Source organism: Lontra canadensis, unplaced genomic scaffold (genome assembly GCF_010015895.1).
Source record: "Lontra canadensis isolate GAN:19392208 unplaced genomic scaffold, GSC_riverotter_1.0 scaffold174, whole genome shotgun sequence".
NCBI lineage: Eukaryota > Metazoa > Chordata > Mammalia > Carnivora > Mustelidae > Lontra > Lontra canadensis.
This window is the reverse complement of record NW_022631168.1, coordinates 1,328,821-1,352,244: the sequence shown is the minus strand read 5'-3', so window position 1 is coordinate 1,352,244 and position 23,424 is coordinate 1,328,821. Positions and strand designations below refer to the sequence as shown.

At 52.8% G+C, this 23,424-nt stretch overlaps 1 protein-coding gene across 1 annotated transcript; it reads left to right on the top strand.

The window, feature by feature from the left end:
• The first annotated feature begins 370 nt into the window (after positions 1–370).
• On the top strand, positions 371–23,352 carry MPP1 (membrane palmitoylated protein 1). The gene is made up of 12 exons (XM_032846327.1): positions 371–534; positions 10,920–11,063; positions 11,297–11,375; positions 12,107–12,192; positions 13,913–13,981; positions 15,674–15,870; positions 17,115–17,221; positions 18,088–18,168; positions 19,012–19,092; positions 20,914–21,116; positions 21,301–21,375; positions 22,732–23,352. The coding sequence occupies exons 1-12, from the start codon at positions 433–435 to the stop codon at positions 22,906–22,908; spliced, it is 1,401 nt and encodes a 466-aa protein (XP_032702218.1). The 5' UTR covers positions 371–432; the 3' UTR covers positions 22,909–23,352.
• The last annotated feature ends 72 nt before the right edge of the window (positions 23,353–23,424 follow it).

The following is a 23,424-nucleotide window of genomic DNA, read 5'->3' as shown; positions in this document are numbered from 1 at the left end:
TGCTGGGAGCAATCAGGCCTTTCATCACTGACTCGCAGACAGCAACGTAAATCACAGGGTACCTGCAGCCCAAAGAGCCTTAAAGGCATTTTCGCAACGTTCGGGACCCGCAGAGATTTCTGGGTAAAGCCTGCAGTTGAAGGGACGTCTTTCCTGCTGCCCCACGCAGTAGGCCTCGGGTGTGGGCCGAGCTGGGGACCCCTCCGTGGTGCTAGCGCGCTTTTCTTTACACCCCTGAACCCTTCTGGGTCAGCCTCAGGGTCGGGGCGGGGCGAGGGGCGGGGCTGAGGGGCGGGGCGAGTGCGGTGCTCCGCCTCCGCACCGCCCCGCGCACCGCCTCCGCCGCCTCCACAGCCCCGCAGGCCTCGGTTCTCGCACTCCCCGCTCGGCACGGCTCCCGGATCTGCGGCCCCGCGTTCAGCCTCCGGCCGGATGACGCTCAAGGCGAGCGAGGGCGAGGGCGGGGGCAGCATGCGCACGGCGCTCTCCGACCTCTACCTGGAGCACTTGCTGCAGAAGCGCGGCCGGCCCGAGGTGAGAGGGCTCCGCGGTTCCCCAGGCGCGGGTTGAGGGGCCGGGACAGGGCTGCAGGCCGCGCCACCCGCCGCGGGACCTGCGGGGCTCCCTGGCCCGGCCCCCGGGGTGGGGGGGGAGCGTCCTCGGAGGGGAGGCCGAGGCGGCTGCCGGGGTCGATGTGGACGGCCGCAAGTGCGGGGGTTCGTTTTCCCCAAGAGCCCCTTGGACGTGGAAATTAGGAGAGGCCGCGGCCTGTGCAGAGCGCTGGTTAAGGTCAAGGAAAACTTCTTCGTGGACGGAAGTCAGGGTGAGAGAAAGACTTTTAGGAACAGATCCCACAGGAGGAAACTGCCTGCTTGTTGTCGCTGGCGGTGTCGGGGTCTACAGAAAGGGCCATTAAAATCCAGGTCTGCCTCCAAAGCGCTCACTCAGCGTCCCTCTGCATTTCGGGAGGACCCCTTGTGCTGCCTCTGTGTATTGTCCGGTGGACAGGCACTCCCGGATTCCAGAAGTGATTCCCGGAACGGGTGGTAGATAGCTGTTAACCTCCATCGCCCAGGATGCCCAGAGAGGATGTTGATCGTTTTCGCATTCTCTCTCACAGTTCCGAGTGTGGATTTCACCCCGCAAAATAAGGTTGTCTCGTAGACAGGCGTGCACCATCAACACCCTCCCTGGGTGACTCCTAACCCAGAATATATGCCCAGCAGCCCCTCCGGTAGCCTGGCCTTCCTCATGGGCTGGTGGTCAGGCACTACGAATAAATGTCCACAGACAGAGAGAGAGAGACAGAGAGCAAGAGCCAAGCGTCAGCTGCACTGTCCACAGGGACCAAGACCCAGAAGTCAGGCTGAGTCTCCTTCCTGGACTGCAGGATGGTTCAGGACACAGCTATTTCTGCTCACTGTTTTTATTTTAAATGTCTAATGAATAGGTCCTCAGAAATGTCTGTGAGTCAATAAATGACTGAAGAGGTGGACATTAGAGATTTAGCGTAAGCTTCCACTTGCACAGATGAGGACACTGCAGACCCACAGGTAAAGCAAACAGGAGAGCGATAGACTGGGCCAGTAGCTCAAGGAAACAGCTGATAGGCATCGGCGTGCCGTTCACACCTGCGTGTGCTTTCCAGCCATGATGGCGGGATTCTAGGCTTGACTGACTGCCGGCATGAGCGGGTGGGGAACACAGACAGAACTGGAAGGTCCGCAGTGAAGTATGCACTGGGAGCGAATCAGGATCTAAAAGCACCTGGCTCCTCAGAGGCTTGCATTCTCTATAATCAGTTCACTTGGCTGAGCCTTAACTTTTTAATAAAATCTCTTTATTAAATTGACTTCTGGCAGCTTTACTGAGGTTTGATTAACATACATGTACTTCATAAATTTATGCAGTCTGTTCAGTAAGACTTCGCAAATGCATACAGTCATGTAACCATCACCCAAGTCATGAAAGAACATTTTCACCTTTCAGAAAGTTCCCTGGTGGTCCCTTATAGTCATTACCCCACCCCCAGAAACCTGGAAATCACCCTGGCAACAGGTTGAATTTTGACATGAGCATTTGGCCTTTCTCGGACTGCCTTATAAATGGACTCCCACTGTATGCAGTCTTTTGTATCAGGCCCCTTCCACTCAGCACAGCCAGAACCCCACATACAGCTAAATGACCAGACCTTGTATAAACCGGCCTGCTGTTAGGGACGGCCTTGAGAGACTGCCTGCCCTGTGGAAGAGAGGCCCAGCCCTCCAAGAATCTGTCGTGGTGCACACCCTTAGCATCCGCGGGTTGGTGGCACTGTTGAGTTCCTCCTCAGTTAACTGTGCATGGGCTGCTGGCTGGCCAGTTTGGTGTTCGTGAGGATCTGAAGAAGATGAAAGAAAGCATGCTAAATCCTTCAGCAGAGCAGCATCTAGATCGGCCACAGTGAGGACGTTGGAGGGAGAGTCTCCAGTGATTTCTTGAGGTTCACCTTCCCTCTCAGACTCTTATCTTTGCTGCCACCATGAGCTCTGCCTCTCGCTGTGTATCAGGCAAGCTTCTGGGCTCTCTGTGCCCGAGATTTCTCTTCTCTATCAGATGCACCTCTTTGGAGAGTTGTGCATATGGTGACGGGAGATAATGCTTGTCCAACACTTGGAACTTCCCTGGTACATTCAAGATCTCGCTAACAGCTGCCTGTCCCAGGGCATTAGCACATTTTGCTGTCCCGGCAAAGCTGTGACGGAAAATGATGAAGCTGAAGGCTTCATTTAAGGGGAATGCTTTCTGTGAAAGTTCTAAAGACTCAAAATCCAGTTTCACTTTTTTAAAAAAGATTTTATTTATTTATGTATTTACTGGGGGGAGAGAGAGAGAGCACAAGCAGAGGGAACAGTAGAGGGAAAAGCAGGCTCCTCGCGGAGCAGGGAGCCTGATGTAGGCCTCTGTACCAGGACTCCAGGATCATGATCTGAGTTGAAGGCAGATGCTTCACCAACCGAATCATGCAGGTGTCCCCGCAAGTTTCACTTCTGACTATAGTTCACATTTAATATTGAAAATGTATGGGGGCGCCTGGGTGCTTCAGTCCATTAGGGGTTAAGCACCTATCTTGGGCTCAGGTCCTGATCCTAGCCCAGCAGGGAGTCTGCTTTGTGCTGTCTCTTACTGTCTCTCTGAAATAAATAAAATCCTTTAAAAATAATTTTGCAGCAGATTGGAAGTATAGCCCATCTCCCGTATTTAAGTATATTTCTTTTCTTCGAGAAACTCAGAAGCCATCTCTGGCCTTATTCTTTGCAAATACAATTAGGTTGTGGAAGTCCTCCTGCACCCTGCTCAAAACAGCACTTTCCCATGCAGTAGTGCGTTGAGAATCTCTCAACATTCCCTTGGGCCTGTCTCACATTGGGAAAGGACATAATAAAAACAGCCAGGCCCTAGGTAAGCATCCGCTCGCGTCCGGCTGTCGGTGCTTGGGCAGGTACCGCCACGTGGGCGGTGGACTGTCGTGCGCAGGCTCTCTGCTGGCCCACTGTGCACAGGCGCAGGTGTAGCGAGTGATCGGGCTGTGGACCCGGCGTCTGGTCGACTCCCAGGTGTGGCTGGGGAATGGCGCTCCAGGCCGGCCTAGCTGCTTGTGTGAAGCCGTGGAGGTTCTTGTGGACTGTGGCCCTTTGAGTGTGATCATTCTTTGTGGTGGAAAGTAACATACTCCCCCGCAGTTGTGACAGTCAAAACATGTCTTGAGACACCGTCAAATGTTCCCCGGGCTTGACATTTCTTTGGTGCAGAGATTTCACCCCTAAGCAGGGAATTACTCAAACCTTTCAGTGTTGCTCAAAATGGAGGCCCTGGGTGTAGAGCATAGGAAGGCAAGAGTTAGTCTGCGGGGAGGGGAGGGGGGCCCGAGGGTGGGAAATGGGAAGAAAATCTTTGAATTAGGGAACCAGAATTTTCTTGTCTGATTCTTCCCTTTTTCCTTTTCCTTCACATAGAAGCAATACACGTACCTGCATACATACGTAGGTTTTTGCTCAAAGTCACCTTCCCTGCAGGAGAAGGAGCCTTTGCCTCTGAACACCGTACACTGGGTAGATAACGCATTGGAAGAGGGTCTGCGGAGACTTGACCTTTGGCGTGTGTTGGCAACGGATTTAGTGCCTGAGAAACAGTGCGTCCAGTTAACCTTCGATTGTAAGGTCGTTCTGGCTGGAAACTCCTGCCCTGGCTCTTCCCCCGCTCTTGTCATCTGCGATGGAGGCGCTCCCGTGTTTCTTTCTGTTTTCCCTCGGTTTTCCGTGGTTCTGTCCTCCAGAAGCGGACGCGGGGGCCGCCGGCGCCTTGCGCCCCCTGCCGGCCGGCCTTGCTCAGCGCGGCGGCGGAGAGCCCGGGGCAGGCCGAGCAAATAAATGTTTGTTCCCGCCTACGCGCACCGTCGCTCGCTCTGAATCCGGCCTTTATTCCCCCCAACCTCCCCCCCGCCCCGCCCCGGCCCACGCCCCACCCCCGCCGAGTTTGTTTTTCGTGTCTTTCTAAATCCAGCTTCCTGTGAGCCGCGGCCTCTGCCCTGGGAGCCCAGGCGCAGATGTTTCCTCGTAAGCGGCTCTTGGAGCGCGCGGCGCATTTCCTCCCCAGTGTCTCCTCTTCCACCAGAGCCCCCTCTGCCTCCACCAGGGCCCGGGGGCCTCCGGGGGCCCCCCGAGAGGAGGGTAGCGATTTTCATGTTTGAAGCGAACTCTAGGACGTCCGCCTTTATTACTTGGTCAGTCACGTGGTGCTGGTGGCTGTGGCGGCGGTGACTCAGAGTCCCACATGTCATCAGTGAGTGTGGCGCCAGCTCCTGTCCTAGGTGCCTGTGTGGGACTTAGGTTCCAGCTCAAGGGGACAAACTGGACGGGATGAACAATCCGGTGTGTATCTCCCCGAGTGGAATGCATTGCCAGCTGTGCAACCAGACAAGTTAGGACAGATCAGGGGCCAGTACAGATGCCTAGTATGTGTTCGGTTGGAAGATGGGCAAGTTGAGAGTCCCCAGCAGGAGGCAAGCACCTTCCCCCTTCTCCTAAGCTCGCTGTGGGCCGGCTTTGTAGCAAGAAGCCTGGGAAGAATCCCAACTCTTGTCTGCCCTTCTGTCCACCCCTCCTTTTCGTTCCCCTGCAGGTGCCACCCTCCTCACCCATCAGAAAGCCTTCATAGAGCTCCATTTGCTAGTTCTGAGGAAAGCTGAAAACCGTGTTCCGTGCCCTTTGAGCACTTATGGTCTAAGATTACCTTAAACTTGATGGACACTATCTTTCCCATTTATCATTTATGTTGCGTGAATGAATGAATGAATGAATGACTTCCCCTTTCAGTAATGAGCTGCCGAAGGGCAGACAGCAGGACGTTACTATGTGAAGACGTCCTGCGCTTCATGTGGTCACAGACCCACAGACTGGAGCAGGGAATCACCTTGGCTCTGTGTGTGTGTGTGTGTGTGTGTGTGTGTGTATGTGGACACAGACGTCAAGGGTCAGTATATGTGTGTGTACCCTTGCTCCCACAGTCGTCTGTCATGAGATATGGGGGGGCACGTTGGAGGAATTTGCCCCGTGAGATTGAGGAGCCGTGCGGGGATGCTTCCCTGAAGCTGGCCAGGCCCTGGGGAGTGTGCACCGGCTCAGGAAGACAGGGATGCTCAGGGCCAAGTTTGGTTTCAGAAGCCTCGCTATGGCCAGTGAGTTCTTGAGTTAGTGCTTTGGAGATTTCCGTTTCTGTTACTCATTGCTCGCAGCTGCCAGGTGAGTGTCACGGTGACTCCATCACCGCGGGGAACACCTTGACAGGTAAGCACATTCGAAAGACCAACCTCAGGGATAGCAGCTCTTGAACTTTGCCGACTGGAATGTGTTCTGCCTCTGGTGAGCTTTGCTGAGTCCTTACTTTAAAGGCTGACATGGTAAAAACAGTCTTTGCAGTATAGCTGAGTAAGAGGAACGGGGTGAGCGTGGCTGTTATCTGCCTGTTCCAAGTTCACTATCACGTAGGCTTCTTCCCCTTCCAAGGGTCAGTTTGTGCTTTCTGGACTGAGACTTTCTAATCTCTCACGGTGGGGCACATGCTGCAGGGTCCTGCGGAGACTGGAAGCTTGGGCGAATCGTTGTCAGTGGCTTATTGCCGGGGCGTTACAGCACGGTGGGGGGGGGATGTGGCCACGGGGCCCCGACTCGGTGGCGCTGGGCGGGCGTTAGCACGCACGACCATGACGGCAGTGCCTTTGGCCTGGGCGGGGCGCGCAGCTTTCTCAGTCCCACGGTTGGTGGTGGTGAGACATTCATAAGTGAGGGTCCAGGACAGTCCCGAGTTGGATTTTGTGCTCCGAGGCCAGAAATGTGACACTTAGGCCCATCGTCTTGGGGCAGCAGTCACACAGTCGGTGTCCTTGGAGTCCTCATTCCAGAACACGTGCAGATGGTCAGAGCGTCTGGAGCGCGCGGGTGGCGAGTTTGAGAAGAGGAGGTCTCCCTTGCAGCGGGACTCCGCCTCTCCCATGCCTTCCTGAGTCTACTCATGGGAAGTGTGCAAACTCATGCCCCGTAGCTGCTTCGCTTTGAAGAGCGTCAGCCACGTGGTCCTGGGGCAGCGTGGGCCGTGCTTTGAAGAACTATTTGGTCACCGTGTGTCGTGGCCTCTTACTTTCCTGAAAGCCAAGCTCTCCAGTGTGTCTTGTTGGCAGCCATTCTTTGGTAGCACGCCATCTCGGCTGTAGTCTGGCTGCAGACAAGGGCTGCTTGCGGCCTGCGCCGCCAGGTGTGTTTTGCGGACAAGTTCAGTTCTGTCTGCGGGAGCTCAGTCGTCCCGCCGTCACACCGTACCAGGCTGCACACTTGACACCAGTACAGTGTGTGAGTGTGCTTCGGTGCCACTGCGTCATGGGCACATGTGTATAAATGCCACATTCCAGCGCCACAAAGACCTCTGTGGTCGCACCCCTGGACAGCCCTGTGGCCCCTCGTTCCTACCATCCCCAGTCCTTGACGACCACTAATTTGTTCTCCATTTCTATAATTTTGTGAGTCCGTTATATAAACGGACTCATAGAATATGCGGCCTTTGGAGGTTGACTTTTTTCACGCCTCAGAGCGCTTTCGAGACCCATCCCAAGCTCTTGTGTGTGTTAATAGTTTGCTCCTTGTCGCCAAGAAGTGTTTCGCAGTCTGGATGCACCACAGCCACCTGCTGCAGTGATCAGCGGCTCCACAGCCGTGCCTGGGTGTCCAAGCTGCCACTCTTCAGGATAAAGGTGTGCTGACCCTTCACATCCACATTTTGTGTGACCATTTCTCTCCAGGTGCTGTTGCTGGGCTTTAAGTTAGTTGTTGTTGTTGTTTGTTTCCAAGAGTTTATTGACTTATTTGTCAGAGAGAGCGAGAGCGTACGCTCAAGCAGGGGGGGAAGGGGCTGGAGGGGGGGAGGGGGAAGGGGCTGGAGGGGCAGAGAGCAGCGGGCCCCTGGAGGAGCGCGGCCTCCTTCTCTGCCTCTGCCTCTCTGTCATGAGTAACTAAAATCCTTAGGAAGAAGGGAAGAACGAACGAACAGACCTAACTCTCTTCCCACGTGGCGTGCCATTTCCCATTCCCTCCAGGAAGCCCGAGAGAGTCATTTCTGCACGTCCTCACGTGCATTTAGGGTTGTCGCTGGTTTTACCTTCGCTGTCATGATGCGCGCGTGGTGGGACCTCACTCGGTGTATAGTTTGCGTTTCCTTCCTTGTTGTCTTCAATGAGATACCTGTTCCTGTCTTCTGCCCATTAAAAAAAAAAGACTTATTTATTCATTGGAGAGAGAGTGCGTGTATGGAGAAGGGCAGAAGGAGAGAGAGAATCCCAAATAGGCTCTACCTCCCGTGCGGAGCCCTGTGTGCACTGATCCCAGGACCCTGAGATCGTGACCTGAGCCGAAATTAAGAACCTGATGTCCAACCCACTGAGCCAGCCCAGGCTTCTGGTCTGTTGCCCATTTTTTAATTAGATGGGTTTTATTTTTTAATTAATTATTAATTTATTTTTGATATTTATATCTGTATTATATTTTATTTATATTTTATATTTTATAAATTGATTTTATTTTATTTTACTTTATTTTATTTATTGGAGAGAGACAGAGGTAGAGAGCATGAGTGGGAAGGAGGGGCAGAAGCAGACTTTCCGCCAAGCAGGGAGCCCGATGCGGGACTCGATCCCAGAACCTGAGACCATGACCTGAGCTGAAGGCAGACGCTTAACCCACTGAGCCACCCAGGCGCCCCAGGATTTTATTTATGTATTTGTTGGAGAGAAAGAGAGAGAGTACAAGCAGGGACAGAAGCAGAAGGAGAAGCAGACTCCCCGTGAAGCAGGGAGCCCGATGTGGGACTCCATCCCAGGACCCCGGGATCATGACCTGAGCTGCGCCTTGCACTTCTGGCCGAGGACACATGAATCAGTGTCCACTGGCCTGGCCCTTTTTCCTGCCTTGAAAGCGGGGAGCCGAGGGCCTGATGGGCAGCATTTGGGGAGCTCTTTTCACCTTGGGCTTTACCTCTTCTGTTTCCTGCACAGGGACTCCTGAGCCCCAGGCCGCTGTGCTCTGCTGATGGCAGAGTCCTCCAAGGCTCGTTCTTCCGGGAGCGGGTTCCTGGCTTTGCTGTCTTGACTCTGTGAAATCTCTCATCCCTAATGCCTTCCTCGTGTTTTCTTTTTGTATGGGTTTCTGTTTCCCTCCCCCCTTTCCCCCTTTCTTTCATTTACACAGGCTGCCAACTTGAACCTGAATCATAATTACTTAGGACGCATTTTATCTTGCCTGAGCAGAAAGCACTGTGCTTTGTAGCGCTTTGGAGAATATAGGTTTTCATTTGCCTGTAGAGAAATTAATTAAAAATGAAGGGATGCACGACATTTTGAACGCTGCCCATTTTCTACAGCCATGGTTAAGGGTGACCTGTTACTCTCCTCGTTTTGCAGATGGGGAACCCAAAGCACAGAGAGGTCAAGAAACTTGCCCAGAGTTAGCCAGGTGTAGTGGATAGAGTCAGCGGCTCAAACCCAGCGTGCGTATAGCACCGTGCAGAGGTTCGCTGCGTGGTGCGCACGTGCAGATGCAGCGGTTACCGTGTCCCTAGAGCATTTCCTGTACTCCCAGGCGTCCCACGTCTGCTAAATACAATACAGTTCTATTTTCATAGCAAATTCTGCAGGATTCATGTGACATATGTGTCATGTGAGTTTTTTTAAGCTTTAGTTGCTACACAGGCCCTTTCTGCACACTTCCCTCTTTTGAGGCCACCCAATAACTAACACTCCTTCAAACCTCACAGCTTTATCAGTTTCTGATGACCTTTTAGAAAGGATGCAGTCAATTAAAATTGAAATATCATTTTGTATTACTTCATAAGGCGCACCCCCATCTTATGAGATGCGTGTCTATCTACAGACCTCTACCCTCTGCTCTTCCAGTGCTTTCCCCCTCTGGGCCCTTGGCTACTAGATTCACTCATTCAGTTACTTCTAGTTCTAGGTAGACACACTCACACCTGGGGATATTCTCACGGCCCCTTCCTCACCACTTGCTGCATCCCTAGTTGGAAGATCTTCCTTCCCCGTTGTTTCTGAGGCCCCCACCCCAGGTGTGGCTGGAGTTTAGTTGCCATCCATTTTGAGCTTGTGTGCAGATACCGAACTTGCCCTTCCATAAACCAAGCTCGGGCCTGTTCTGCCTCCTCTGGTTGGCCATATTGTTTGTGACTTACTGTTTTACCTGGGGTGCGTGGTGGACGCATTCAGAGATTTCCACTTGACCTTCCCCACTGTGCTAACTCTTACCACGGGCTCTGAGCTACTTCCACATTAATGGACTAGAAACATGAGGAAGAACCAGTAAAGGAGACAGAGACAATATCACTTCCATGGGATTCCTACCAAAAATGTACAACCTCAACCTAATCATGAGAAAACATGGGGCAAACCCAAATTGAGAATCTACAAAACAGCAGGCCTGTCCTCTTAAAAATGTCAAGGTCATGAAAGACAAAGGCCGAGGAGATTTTCCTAAGGGAGGCTAAAGAGATGTGAAAACTGAATGCATTGCATGATCCTGGATGCTGGTCTGGGAAAGAATATATATAGCTAGAAAGGACGTTATTGGGATACTTGATAAAATGTGTAGAGAAACTGGGGACTAGATATAGTATTGTATCAATGCTAAATTTGGGGGGCCCCTGGGTGGCTCAGTCGGTTGGGCGTCTGCCTTCAGCTCAGGTTGTGATCCCAGGGTCCTGGGTTGGAGTCCTGAATCTAGCTCCCTGCTTAGTGGGGAGTGTACTTCTCCCTCTCCCTCCGCCTGCCACTGTGCCTGCTTGCGCTCTCTCTCTATCTCTGTCACATAAATAAATAGAATCGTCTAAAAAATGCTAAATTTTCATTTTTGAGAAACTTTTTGTTCTTAGAAAACACACGGAAGCATTTATGGGTTAAGGAGCATGATGTCTTCAGATTATGTTCAAATGGTTCCAATTATTAAATTTCATAGTATTTTCTTCTACAGCATAGTGCTGTGATGACATTCGTGTCCACATCTTTTGGTGCACATGGCACACGGCCATGCATGTCTGTGGAAGGTTGGGAGAAAAGGATCACGGTGGAGAGGTCATCTTGGGCTAGGGTCGGGGTTCAGTGGTATTGTCATCATCCTGGGCCAGGGGCTGATCCTACATGCCTAATTCTCTTCCCGTTTGTAGCGAACTGGATAGACACATTGGATGATAACATTTATAAGTAGCTCCCATCGGTTTAGATGCCAAACTTGTGAAATAAGCATTGGTTTTCCGAGCCTTCTAGATTGCAGACTGACAGCAGGCCTCTGCTCTCCCTTACCCATTGCTTTGTTGTTTGGACCTGCCAGGCTGTGGCGCACCAGGCGAATGCAGTGACCGAGGACATGTACACCAATGGCTCCGCTGCCCCAGGTAGCCCGACCCAGGCCAAAGGGCAGGAGGTACGGAAGGTGCGACTCATACAGTTCGAGAAGGTCACGGAAGAGCCCATGGTAATCCTTTGTCATGCCCTACCGCCCCGCTTCTTCACACGCCCGAGTCCCCGTGTCCCCGGGCTCCCAGCCCTCCCCCAGCGCTCTCCTCCTGGCAGCTCTCATGCCTCCTCCCGTCGCGAACCCCAAGTACCCATAAAAAGTCTTTCTCCGAAGAAACCCCTTCAGCCGTCCTGAAGATAACCCAAGAAGGAGCCGAAAATAACGCGTGCCGCGCTTTGTCCTCACCGCAGGGCATCACGCTGAAGCTGAACGAGAAGCAGTCATGCACGGTGGCGCGGATCCTTCACGGCGGCATGATCCACAGACAAGGTATCCGGGGCTCCGGAGCTGTGCCTTCCCCGATGGCCCCATCGAGTGGCGTGGGACGCGAGGGTCGCCCTCGTGACTAGGGCATCTCCGTGCGCTGGGGGTCAGGCCCGCCAGGGTCCGTGGCCAAGGTCGGAGCGGTGACAGCACAGCTGCCGCGCCAGCCCAGACGCGCGACCAGGACCCGGACCGTCTCGACTTCCCGGTGCTAACGGTTGAAGGGAAGATACACATTAAACAAAGCATTACAAGTACCGGTTGTTTGTCCTTCACATGAAGGGGCCGTCGGTTTTCTGATGCATCGTTTGGTAAAAGCTCTGTGTGGCGGGGCGGGGGGAAATGTGTCTCAGTGGCCGCGGTCGTCTCTGCTTGCCGCCCGACTCGTGCCAGCCTCTGAGCCCTGCCCTCTTCAGTCCAGACTTTGTTTTCCACCCAGGGCAACGCAGATACTGGTAACTGCTCCGCACACAAGACTCTAACCGTTGGTTAACGTGACCATTAGGTGGCAGTTCTGGGTTTTAGCTATATGACAAAGAAACATGACACTTGCCAAGGACGTGGTTCTTTTGTTCTGCTTGGACCACAAAACTGTCAAGTGCTTGCCTTGGCATATCCCTCAGGGGCTCAGAAGAGCCACCCCTCCTCCCGCGGTCATGTAACGTGCTCTGGGTCGTGCCCGCTTCCCTGTGGTATCTTGTCGTGCTCTTTTTGGACAGAGTCTTCATTCTGTGCAGGCTCTCTTCATGTCGGGGATGAGATCCTGGAGATCAATGGCACCAATGTAACTAACCACTCAGTCGATCAGCTACAGAAGGCGATGGTGGGTATTTTCTGTACCTTTATGTTTGTGAGGTGTGGATACACGTTGGTGTCAGTGGGCAGTGTTATCCCATCAGTCTTTGTACCTCACTGAGGGGACTCTTCCCACCGCTAATCTCTAGTCTGTGCAGGAAATGACCGTTCTCTACTTTCATCTAGTACATTTCTAAAACAAGGTGAATGGCCCAGAGTATCTCCCTAGGAAGGACAGTGGACTGGGTGTCAGAAAGCATTGGTCTTTATTGGCAGCTCTGAAACCCGGCCGTCCTTGGGTCTAGCCTTACGAACAGGTGAACTCATTTCTCTAAGTCATCTGCAAACCACAGGTAGAAGTCCCTCTGCACAGATCGGTTATGGAGAGTGGATGGGAGATTATAAATGCAAAGGTGAGGGGTGTCTGGCTGGCTCAGTCAGAAGAACCATGACTCTTGATCTCAGGGTTGTGAGTTCGAGCCCCATGCTGAGCGAAAGCTTACTTCAGACAACGAAGCAGACCCCACCTGGGGCAGTCGGGTGTGGTTGGCCACTGCCCGAGGGAGCCACCCGTCAGGCACTCAGCAGTGACCAGGGCTGTTGAACTGGAGAGCTGGGATCTGCTCTCATGAAAAGGCCTCAGGCAGCACCTGGCCGGCTCCGTGGGAGGAGCAGGTGACTCGATCTTGGGCTAGGGAGTCTGAGCCCCACATCGGGTGCACAGTCTACCTAAAAGAACAACAGACAACAACGACAACTAAATGAGGTGACACGGGCCACATTTACCTTTAGAAACAACCCAAGTCCTGTACATCGTGTACCCAAGAACAGAGCCTCGAAAGACTTGAGGCAAAAACTGCTAAAACCGCAGGGAGGAAAAAAAGAAATCCCCAATTCTCGTCCAGGGTTTCAGTATCTCTTCCTCACTGATCGGAGGAAGCAACCCGAGTTCGTTTTGAACCTGATGCAAGCACACGGTATCAAAGCCCGTGCCCGCAGCCTCGTGGGCTGATGAGAAGCTCACTGCCGGGGCACTGGGGGGCTCAGGTCATGATCCCAGGGGCTCGAGCTGCCTGCTCGGTGGGGCGTCTGCTTCTCCCTCTCCTGCTCCCCCTGCTTGTGTGCTCTTGCTGTCTCTCACATAAATAAAATCTTAAAAAAATCCTGAATATCCATGTGCCTAATGACAGAGCTTCAAATAAATAAATAATTAAAATCTTTAAAAAAAAGATGTCTGTTGCAGCAGATAGTGAAAAAAAGCTGACCACCACCAACATGCCCAGTAACGGAGAGTACACCTGAATGGACAGCGTGTTACAGAATACCATACAGAGTATAATCCCATTTTTGTTAAAAGCAGCCAAAAGTACATACATATGAGTATGGACCTGTGTACAAACGCTTGCAAATGTTTTCTTTGGCGTGGAGAAAGGTATGGGTATATGTAGGCCAGATTCATTTCAGTTTGTCTGGAAACCTTTTAGGGTTGAGTGTGGGGAGGAGGGAAAAGTCATTCACTTTTTCTTCATTATTCTTTGTGCATCTCCAAGTTGTCCCATTGGCTTATGGGGGCACATGAGACTTTGATATTGGAGAAGGAATTGTCGTACAAAGTTTCAAAGTGTACGGTAAAGATGGGTGTTGGAAAAAAAAAAGTTTTAGGGAATCCTCAGGGCGAAAATAAGACTATGAAACCCCAGGTCATCTATTATATATCCATTATAATTTTATTTCTCCTTTCTCAATAGAAAGAAACCAAAGGAATGATCTCATTAAAAGTAATTCCCAACCAGCAAAGTCGTCTTCCGGCACTGCAGGTAGGTGACGCCATTTATTGAGATTTGACTGAAATGACATGATTCTCATTTTAAGTTCTCAGTATAGCACGAGTGTAGCTGCCTGGGGCTGTCTGAACACAGGTGCAAACAGGCAGACCTTTCTTCTGTAAGGAGTAACTAATGTGAAAGGAAGGAGGGAAATGGGCAAAGCAAATGAAGACATGATAATTCACAGGAGGAAAAATACAAATGGACATCAAACGTATGAAAAAATGGCCAGTTTTACCAGTCAGCAGAGAGACACAAAATGTGGGCAGTATCATTTTGCACCAAGCAAATTGGCAGTTATTTTTTAAGATTTTATTTATTAGAGAGAGAGCATGAGTTGGGAGGGAGCAGAGGGAGAAGCAGACTCCCTGCTAGGCAGGGAGCATGATGCAGGGCTCGAACTCAGGACCCCGAGATCATGACCTGGGATGAAGGCAGACATTTCACCGACTGAGCCACCCATGTGCCCCACAAACTGGCAAATATTTTTTAATACAGTAATAAATAGCCCAGGCAGTGATAGTGCCAGAGGAAACAAAGTTTTAAGAGCACTTACTCAGAATTCGTGGAGACTCTACCTCGTACACATCGTACACACCGTTGGCAGAGGAATGTGTGTGAAAGTGTCCAGCGCAGGTCATTTATGTTATTGTGGCAAAGTTTTCTCTTTGAACAAACTTTTAAAACTGAAGTTTGGGTATACGTGGGTGTGTGTATAAAACAAGAGTGACTTTCACTTGGCCAGAGATGGGACATGGCTAGGCGCCCCTGTATCCTGACTTCTCACGTCGAAGACAGCTGTTGCCCCTTGGGGTGTGCATGTAAAGGGAATCAGTCCTCACTGTGGCCGCTCTGTGCTGTTGCATAGGCGACTTCTTTTTGTTCATTTGCCCCAGACCCTCGCCAGTACTTTTTCCTCACTTTGGCCGTTGTGGCTTTAATCTGCATTTCTCTGGTGACTAATTACAGTCAGCTCCTTGTTTTATGTTTTTCTCCATTTGGATGCCCTCCTTTGTGAAGTAGCCGTTCAAGGCGTTTTCTTACTGATTTGTAGGTGCTTTCTATGTATTCTGGCTAAGAATCTCGCCCTGTGTCTGTCTGAGACCAGCCTTAGTTCTTCTTAGTTCTTAGTTACATTTGGAGACATTTGCCATCAGAGCCAGTGGGGCCTGTGTGTTTGGGAGCAGGGGAGGGTTAGGGGAGGACGGTGTTCCGTAATGGCTCTCGGTGCTTTCCTGTGGAGATACGTATTTTCAATTTCTTGTGTCGTTTTTGGGAAATTGTGTTTCGTAAAGGATTTGTCAAATGTATTCATGTGAAGTTGTTCACTATATCTCCTTGGAGCCTTTTAAACATTTCTAGGATGTCTACCTATCTTTTACACAGTGATTTTTATAGTTGGCCTGGTAATATCGTCAGTAGATGACTGTACTTAGGTAAGTCCTCATTCTTGGAAAATTAGCTTGACTCCCATATTGCAGCCTTGTAAATAATGCTGTAGTGAACATACTTTTCCATACATTGTAACTGACAACTTGTGCGTAGAAGGGCATTGTGGAGACAAAGGGTATCCATATTTTAAGACCTTTGACACATTCATAATTGTTTATTTAACGTACCATGAAAAGATTTCCCAAGGAAACATGCATTTCCGATAGTAGCTGCTTTGTCCTTACTTTTCAGATGTTCATGAGAGCCCAGTTTGACTATGACCCCAAAAAGGACCATCTGATCCCTTGCAAGGAGGCGGGACTGAAGTTTGTTACTGGGGACATCATCAAGATAATCAACAAAGATGACAGTAACTGGTGGCAGGGGCGGGTGGAAGGTTCTTCCAAGGAATCCGCAGGATTGATCCCTTCTCCCGAGCTGCAGGAATGGTGAGCCACTTGTGTAAGGGTGAAGTGGGCCAGTGCGGGGAACCCAGGCTCGCCACACGCGGTCGCCTAGCTGCACTACTCTGTTTCTCGGCCGAGCCAGTCTCCAGCCGTCACGGCTGCAGGGGCTGCAGCAAGCCTATGGGCTTGGCTCGCAAGCCGGTACAGGTAAAGGACCCTGAATTCCGGTTGACCTCATCTCTGGAGGTGACCCTGTGGGAGTCATCCAAACCATAGTCAGTGTCCTACAGAAGTAAACTCTTCCAATTAGAGGAACAAAGGAAGGGCATCCGGCTGGCCCCGTTGGTAGAGCATGTGGCTCCTGGTCTCGGGGTTGTGAGTTCGAGCCCCACATTGAGGGTGGAGAGGATCTAGAAATAAACTCTTAAATTTGGAATTAGAGCAAAAATGAAATATAGCGCCAGCCCTGTGTGCTCATGGTGACAGACCCAGTTAGGTTGGCTGTGGCTTCTGGGCCATTTTCAGAGGCATCATGTGTGAAGAACACCAACCCCATGGGCAGGAGGCTGAGGAGGGCCTGGCAGCGGCCGCTATGGCTCAGCGACATGTGCCGTCGGTGTCGTGAGTAGGGTCGCACCCCAGACTACCCGTGAGGCACTTTGCAGACATTCTCTGCAGCTCCCATAGTGGCTCTGCAGACACGCCTCCCATGCCTTTCTGGAGAGTTCATCCAAACAGCTGGTGTTGGAAATGAGTCCAGGATGAAGTGACCCCCCTCCCGCCATCACATCCTTTTCAGTGCAGCCCGACCATTTGAGCTGGGCTCCTCTGTGCTAGTCTAAACCATGCTCATCGCAGACGCAGAGCCTTTCTACTCCCAGGGAAGGGGTAGGGGTGGGAGGGGGCGGGAGAGAGGGCAGCCGAGGCGGTACCAGCAGAGACACCGAGAGCAGGAGACTGGGGGGCATATGAGAGAGACATCGAGACTGGAGAGAGGACGAGAGCTCCACACAGAGGCTGAGAAACAGACACAGAAAGACAAGATAGCGGGGAGGGGAGAGGGACAGGCTGAGAGCCAGGAGAGGCCCCTCACAGTGAGAGGGGACAGGATAAGACACGCACCGAGGGCTGTAAGAGATGGGAGGGGCCTAACCTGGGGCTCGAACTCCCGGAGCTGACGTCTGGGCCTGCGGGTGTCCCTGGTCCGGAGGGTTCCGGTGCAGGCGGGCGGCCTGGGCTTTTGCGCTGAGGCTCCCCTGACATTCTGGGTCATCTTGTCCTGCCAGGCGGGTAGCAAGTGTGGCTCAGTCCGCGCCCAGCGAAGCCCCCAGCTGCAGCCCGTTTGGGAAGAAGAAGAAGTACAAAGACAAGTATCTGGCCAAGCACAGCTCAAGTAAGCTTCCCGGGTGTCCCCTCTGCTGCACGGCGGTTCGGGGGACGGTGTCGTGCAAGGGGGACCGTCGCCACGGAGAGCACGCCATGTCCTCTGCTTTCCTCTCATGACAACATTCATCTTCCCAGTACACGGGAAGGAAAGCTACTGGTCTGCTCCCAGCCGCGCACTGTCCTCACTCCTCAGGTTACAGCCTTCCAGAACTTTCTCAGTGTGTCCATGCCATCAGCATGACCAGCTCATGGTCTGAGCAGCCCCAGAAAAAAGGCATGTTTTCCCGAGAACTAATAGTGATTTTGTTTTTTTACCTACCGTGGTAGGTAATAGAAATACACAGCAACTGTAAACAGCTTCAGCCAGTCAAGTACTCGGCTGCCGTCCGGCTCCCACCACGGCCGTTGGCTTTCCTTGTGCAGCTATGTCCACTGGGCGGGTCGGGGACACAGAGGCTGGGCGTCCACACAGGGGGCTCCGGAGGGTTCAAGGGGTGAGCGTCCGAGGAATCCCCGGATGGTCGTGCACAGCTGCGGGACGTGGGAAGAGCCGGGCCCAGAGCCGGGGGAGCATGTGCGGCGTGGAAGCGTGTGCTCGGCCGGCCCGGCCGCCGTCTTGTCTCTGCCAACGGCGGGCCGCACGGCAGTGTCCCAGCTGTCCCCTCCGTCCCCCGGCTAGCTTACATAAAGACAGCAGGGGGCACTTAAGGCTCTTGCTGCTGCTTCCGTCCCCACCCCTGTAGCTGTCGCCTACCAGAGGTCGCCTTCTGACACCGAGATACAGTCAGGTCACCGCGAGTCCAGGCACATGTGCCCCCGTCGCGGCCTTCCCGGCTGTGCCCGGGCACATCACTCGGCCTTCTTTGTCCACAGTTTTTGACCAGCTGGATGTTGTTTCCTATGAGGAGGTTGTCCGGCTCCCTGCATTCAAGAGGAAGACCCTGGTGCTGATTGGTAACTTCTCCGGCTGTTACGTGGCTGGTTCGGGTCTGTCTGTCTGTCCTCCCGCCTGTGCTGTGTGATGCCCCCGCCCGCCCACCGGGAAGGCAGGGAGGATGCAAAGGGGGAAAGGGGGTCCAGTCTCGGGGGCTCCGAGTCCTCACAGCCGTGCCTTCGGGATTTAGCCTCCCAAGTGGCAGGGCAGCTAAGTAGTTGCAGTGGGTTTAACCCCCACCCTGGCTTGCAACGTTAGTTGCTTTGAACAACTCCGTTATAGCTCCGAAGAAATTCCCAGGAAAAATGCTCCTTTAAATTCAGTTCCACTGGGATGTCTTGGGGGGCTCAGTCGGTGCAGTGTCTGCCTTCAGCTCAGGTCATGGTCCCAGGGTCCTGGGATCGAGTCCCGAATCGGGTTCCCCATTCAGCGGGGAGCCTGCTTCTCCCTCTGCCTGCTGCTCCCCCCACTTGCGCCTTCTCTCTCTCTCTCTCTCTGTCAAATAAATGAAATCTTCCCAAAAAATCAGTTCCACTAATTTCAGAGAGTTCAGTAAAGCAAGTATCTTGAGAAAAGAGACAGAAAATCCCATGTGTTAGCTGCTGCTCTGGAAACAACAGTTACGTTCTGAGTCCCGATCCTCGGCCCTTAGAGTCTCCTATCCCAACTGGGACAAAGGGCTTGGAGCCCCAGATCCTGCTGGCCCCTCCCTGACCTCAGTCTGGAAGCTGCACCAGCTCACTGTCACCCACATCCCATTTCGAAGCCTGTCCCTGCCTTTGTCTCTGGGGAAAGAAATGGAAGCCTTGATGACAACAGTAGCCTGGTTCCCGTCTTCAAGCCTTTCTTTTCTCTGTCCACAGGAGCCAGTGGCGTCGGCCGCAGCCACATTAAGAATGCCCTGCTCAGCCAGAACCCGGACAAGTTCGCGTACCCTGCCCCATGTGAGTACCTCTGGGGTCCTCTGAGTGCCCTTATCTGTGTGTGACTTTATCGTACATGTTTGATGATAAAAACAGAACACAGTTGGGAAGGATGCAAGTGTGTGTCCGTAACTGCTTTGTTGCTGTTCTCTGTGCTGTTCGCCTGCATAGCAGAGGCTGGTGAAGATGCTCTCATTCTGCTCTAAGCAAGCAGGCGGCACTGCTGAGCTGCCTGGCGGGCTCGGTTGGTGGCACGTATAGCTCTGGAATCTCTGGGTTGCAGGTTCAAGACCTTTGTTGGGTGCAGACGTTCCTTACGGATACAATCTTTAAAAAGTTCTTACTTTGTTCATGTTACTTTATATTACCAACATTTTCTCATGTGCCTAAATCCTAGTCCTCTGAGTGGCTGTAGCTATCCACCACTGCTTGACATCTAGGCTGCGTCTGATTTTCCAGAAATGTCTTCTGAATCACAGCAGCGCTCAGGAAAGGCGCAGTCTGGGCAGTCGTCCTCAATAGAACAATCAGGCCAGTGGTCAGGTGGGGAATCAGAGGCCTTGCATTCCCAGAATCTGCATAGTCTGATTGTGCTTGTCAGAGTAGGAAACTGGATTCTGTGTTTGTTTGTTTGTTTGTTTTTAAGATTTTATATATTTATTTCAGAGAGAGTGTGTGTGTGAGAGAGAGAGAGAGATCACGAACAGGGGGAAGGGGTAGAGAGAGAAGCCGACTCCCCGCTGAGCAGGGAGCCTGATGTGGGGCTCAAACCCAGGCCCCTGGGATCATGACCTGAGCCAAAGGCAGATGCTTAACCACTGAGCCACCCAGGCTGAAAACTGAATTCCGAATCTGCTATTAGTATTTTTTTTACTCCTTGCTTCTGTATTTTGTCTTTAGGGATAAGTGACACGCTAGGGGCAGAAAGCAGACAGCCCTAGGTTGAGGAATGAGTGGGAAAGTTTGGAAGTAGAAATAGCCAATAAAGAAGAGTTGTTGTTTTAGAAGATGGTAAGAGAGAGGCCTGAGCACTTGTGGATTGAGAGACAAGCAGAGGATGCACGAGACAAGGGCGTAGGGGGTTTGATGAACATGGGATGCAGGAGAGGTCCACTGGGGACGGGTGTGAGGGGTTGTGTTGCAAGCCGTGATATGTGGAGCACGTTTTAGAGGACAATTTGTATGAATAGTAGTAAATGTTATGACTTAAGAATGTTCCAACATTTAACAAAATGAGTTTAAACCAAACCAAAGTACTCTTCTTTCCACACTGTAAAAAGGAAATTTTACATATGCTTTCAAGAAGTCCTAACCATAGCCCATAAATCTGCTTTAAAAATATAATCAGGGGCACCTGGGTGGCTCAGTCAGTTGGGGGCCTGCCTTCAGCTCGGGTCATGATCCCAGGGTCCTGGGATCCAGTCCCATGTCAGGCTCCCTGCTCAGCGGGGAGCCTGCTTCTCCCTCTCTCTCTGCCTGCCGCTTCCCTGGCTTTTGCACTCTTGCTCTAACAAATAAGTAAAATATTTAAAAATATATATAATCAGCTGTCCTTTCTCTAGTTCTGAGCTCTCATATTCCTGGGGTTGGTGGTTTAAGAGGTATGTAACTTCATATAGGGAACGGGATAGGAATTTTGTACATTGGGCTTTGCCTCTTGAAGGTCTAGTACCTTCTAGATGGACAGGGCGTTTCCTGCTCTGCGGGATCCTGTGGGAGAAACCCCACTATTGAACTCTCTACACCGAAGGCAGCTGGGATTCATGGACAGAAGCCATGGGCCAAGGCCCTAGGGGACGGTGAGGACCCCCAGTTTCATTGGGCATTTGGCTTCTTGTGCAGACACGACACGGCCGCCCAAGAAGAACGAGGAAGACGGGAAGGAATACCACTTCATCTCTGCCGAAGAGATGGCCAGGAGCATCTCCGCCAATGCGTTCCTGGAGTTCGGCAGCTACCAGGGCAACATGTTTGGCACCAAATTTGAAACCGTGCACCAGATTCATGAGCAGGACAAGATCGCCATCCTTGACATCGAGCCCCAGGTGGGGAGGCCTGGCGAGGCGGGCACGGATGAGGTTTGGTGCACGTGGTTTTGGTGGAATTCTCTAAAACCAGAACAGTTGTACCAGGAAGGATGGAAATAGCGCTGGGCTTGGTGATGCTCAGAGTTAGGTATCAGAAGGAAGTCATCAGGGTGGCTAACTCTGGCCCTTCCTCTTCTTCTAGACCCTGAAGATTGTCCGCACGGCAGAACTGTCACCGTTCATTGTGTTCATCGCGCCTACGGACCAGGGCGCTCAGGTGGGGAGCCGGGGTTTCACAGGGCGGGTGGAAGTTCATTCTCCAGGTTCGCCAGGACTGTGACATCAGTCCAGAGCTCAGCCTGTGACCAGACCTCCCCTGAGCCTCCTGGCTATTGCTGCCCTTCTTCCTGCAAGACCAGGAAGCCAAAGGGCATGGCGCGCATTTGCTTTACTTGGCAGACACTTCCTAAGCCGCTCGGTAGGCCAGCATCCGTGCCAGCTCACAGACGGAGTAAATCAGGAACAGTCCGAGGTCCACAGGTGCTGGGGGTCCAGGGGCAGAAATGGGCACTTTGGCAGATCCTGACGCTGGTGCATCGTGGGCTTCAGTGGGAAGAACAGAGATGGCACTGAAGCCACCACACCGCCAGGGGTGTAGCGTGGCTGTGGGGAGAGAGGAAGAGCCAGGAGGCCCGAGATCTACTGAGAGGGCCGCCCCTGCTCAGCACGCCTCGGAGCTCCTATCCCCGCTGCCGCCGAACACAGCGGAGCGCTCCGTATCCGCATGGTTGAGCCGTTTCAGCCTTCATAGCCACGTGGCGTCCTCTGTGCACGTGTGGCAGGACCGTTCCGTGTCACCAGTCCCGCTCAGCCATCCTAGATACTGTTGTACTCGGTGGCCAGTGTGTGTGGCAGGGTTGCCAGGTGCTTGCGATGGGGACTGAGAGCTCGCTGGGAGGGTGCTTATTCCTCTGTGCGGGAGCGTGTTACTGGTTACTGGTTTGACTGGTCTGCTGGGGAAACGGAGCCTCACTACTTTCTTCTGTCACCGCTAAGGGCTTGCGTGTCCTCCCGACTGTTGAGGGCCGTTTGTATCTCTCCTGCCAACTGCCTGGTTCTGTCCTTAGCTCGTTTTGCTCTTGGCTCATTAGCCTTTCTCCCACTGCTTTCCAGGAACTTGGATTCGGCTCAGTCGCCCTCCGTGATGGGCATAACCATTGCTCCCCGTTCGACGCGGCTTGGGGCGCTTCTTGCGATGTAGACGTTTTTATGGAGTTACGTCTTTCTGTGGCCACTTGTTTAGGGTTCTAGAAAGAGGGCTGGGGTCATAAGTCACCCTGGCTTTGTCTCAGGATGGCCGCCGCGGTGGCAGCAGCAATGGTGAGACGCTGCTCGAGTCCCTGCCGGGCTCCAGTCCGGCCTTGTTCGAGAGCCCGTACGGACTGCAGTGTTCTTGTCTCTCCGGCCCGCTGGTAGCTGCTCTCAGCGGAGGCCTCCGGGGCTGGAGTCGTGAGGCCGGGGACTCCGAGCCAGGCAGGGGTCCCCACAAGTGACATCTCCCAGAGCCCGTCCACAGCCTGTGGGGCCACCGTGCCGGGGGCCCGCTCCAGCCCCGCGTGTCATGTCTTTGCAGACGGAAGCGCTGCAGCAGCTGCAGAAGGACTCGGAAGCCATCCGTGGCCGGTACGCGCACTACTTCGACCTCTCGCTGGTCAACAACGGCGTTGATGAGACCCTCAAGAAACTACAAGAAGCCTTTGACCAGGCGTGCACGTCTCCGCAGTGGGTGCCCGTCTCCTGGGTTTACTAAGCTTGTGGGAAAGGGGCACCTGCTCCATGCCCTTCCCTAGCGGTCTGCTCCACTCTCCTTGCTTTCAGACAAGCAGGGACTCTGCACCTGCTTTGTCCGCTCCCAGCGCTCTGCAGTTGTCCTACCTAGGCCAGCGGGGGTCAGTCTTGCTCAAGTTTCTTGGCTGGGCTCTGATTTTCCTGAGACGGAGCCCCATTGACCGGGCTTCCAGAAGGATCTCTGGGAATCTGAAGCCCATAGTACTATCAAAATGCAACTGCTTATCAGAGAGGAAAGGGCGATGGCCTCTGCTCCTCCACCTCCAATTACACTGGGCCTCTCCCGCGTCTCAGCATCTGTAACCTCAACTTTCTAACATGCCAAATCGAAGCAGCTGTGCAGTAGGATGTCTGCTCTAGGGAAACCCCCAAAAGCAATAAAAACGTTGCTGTGTTAAAATGCCAAGACTTTGTCAATCTCTGGGTCCCCGGAGAGGGAAAGGGCACCACCTGGGAGCCCCCCAGGACGGCATCCACA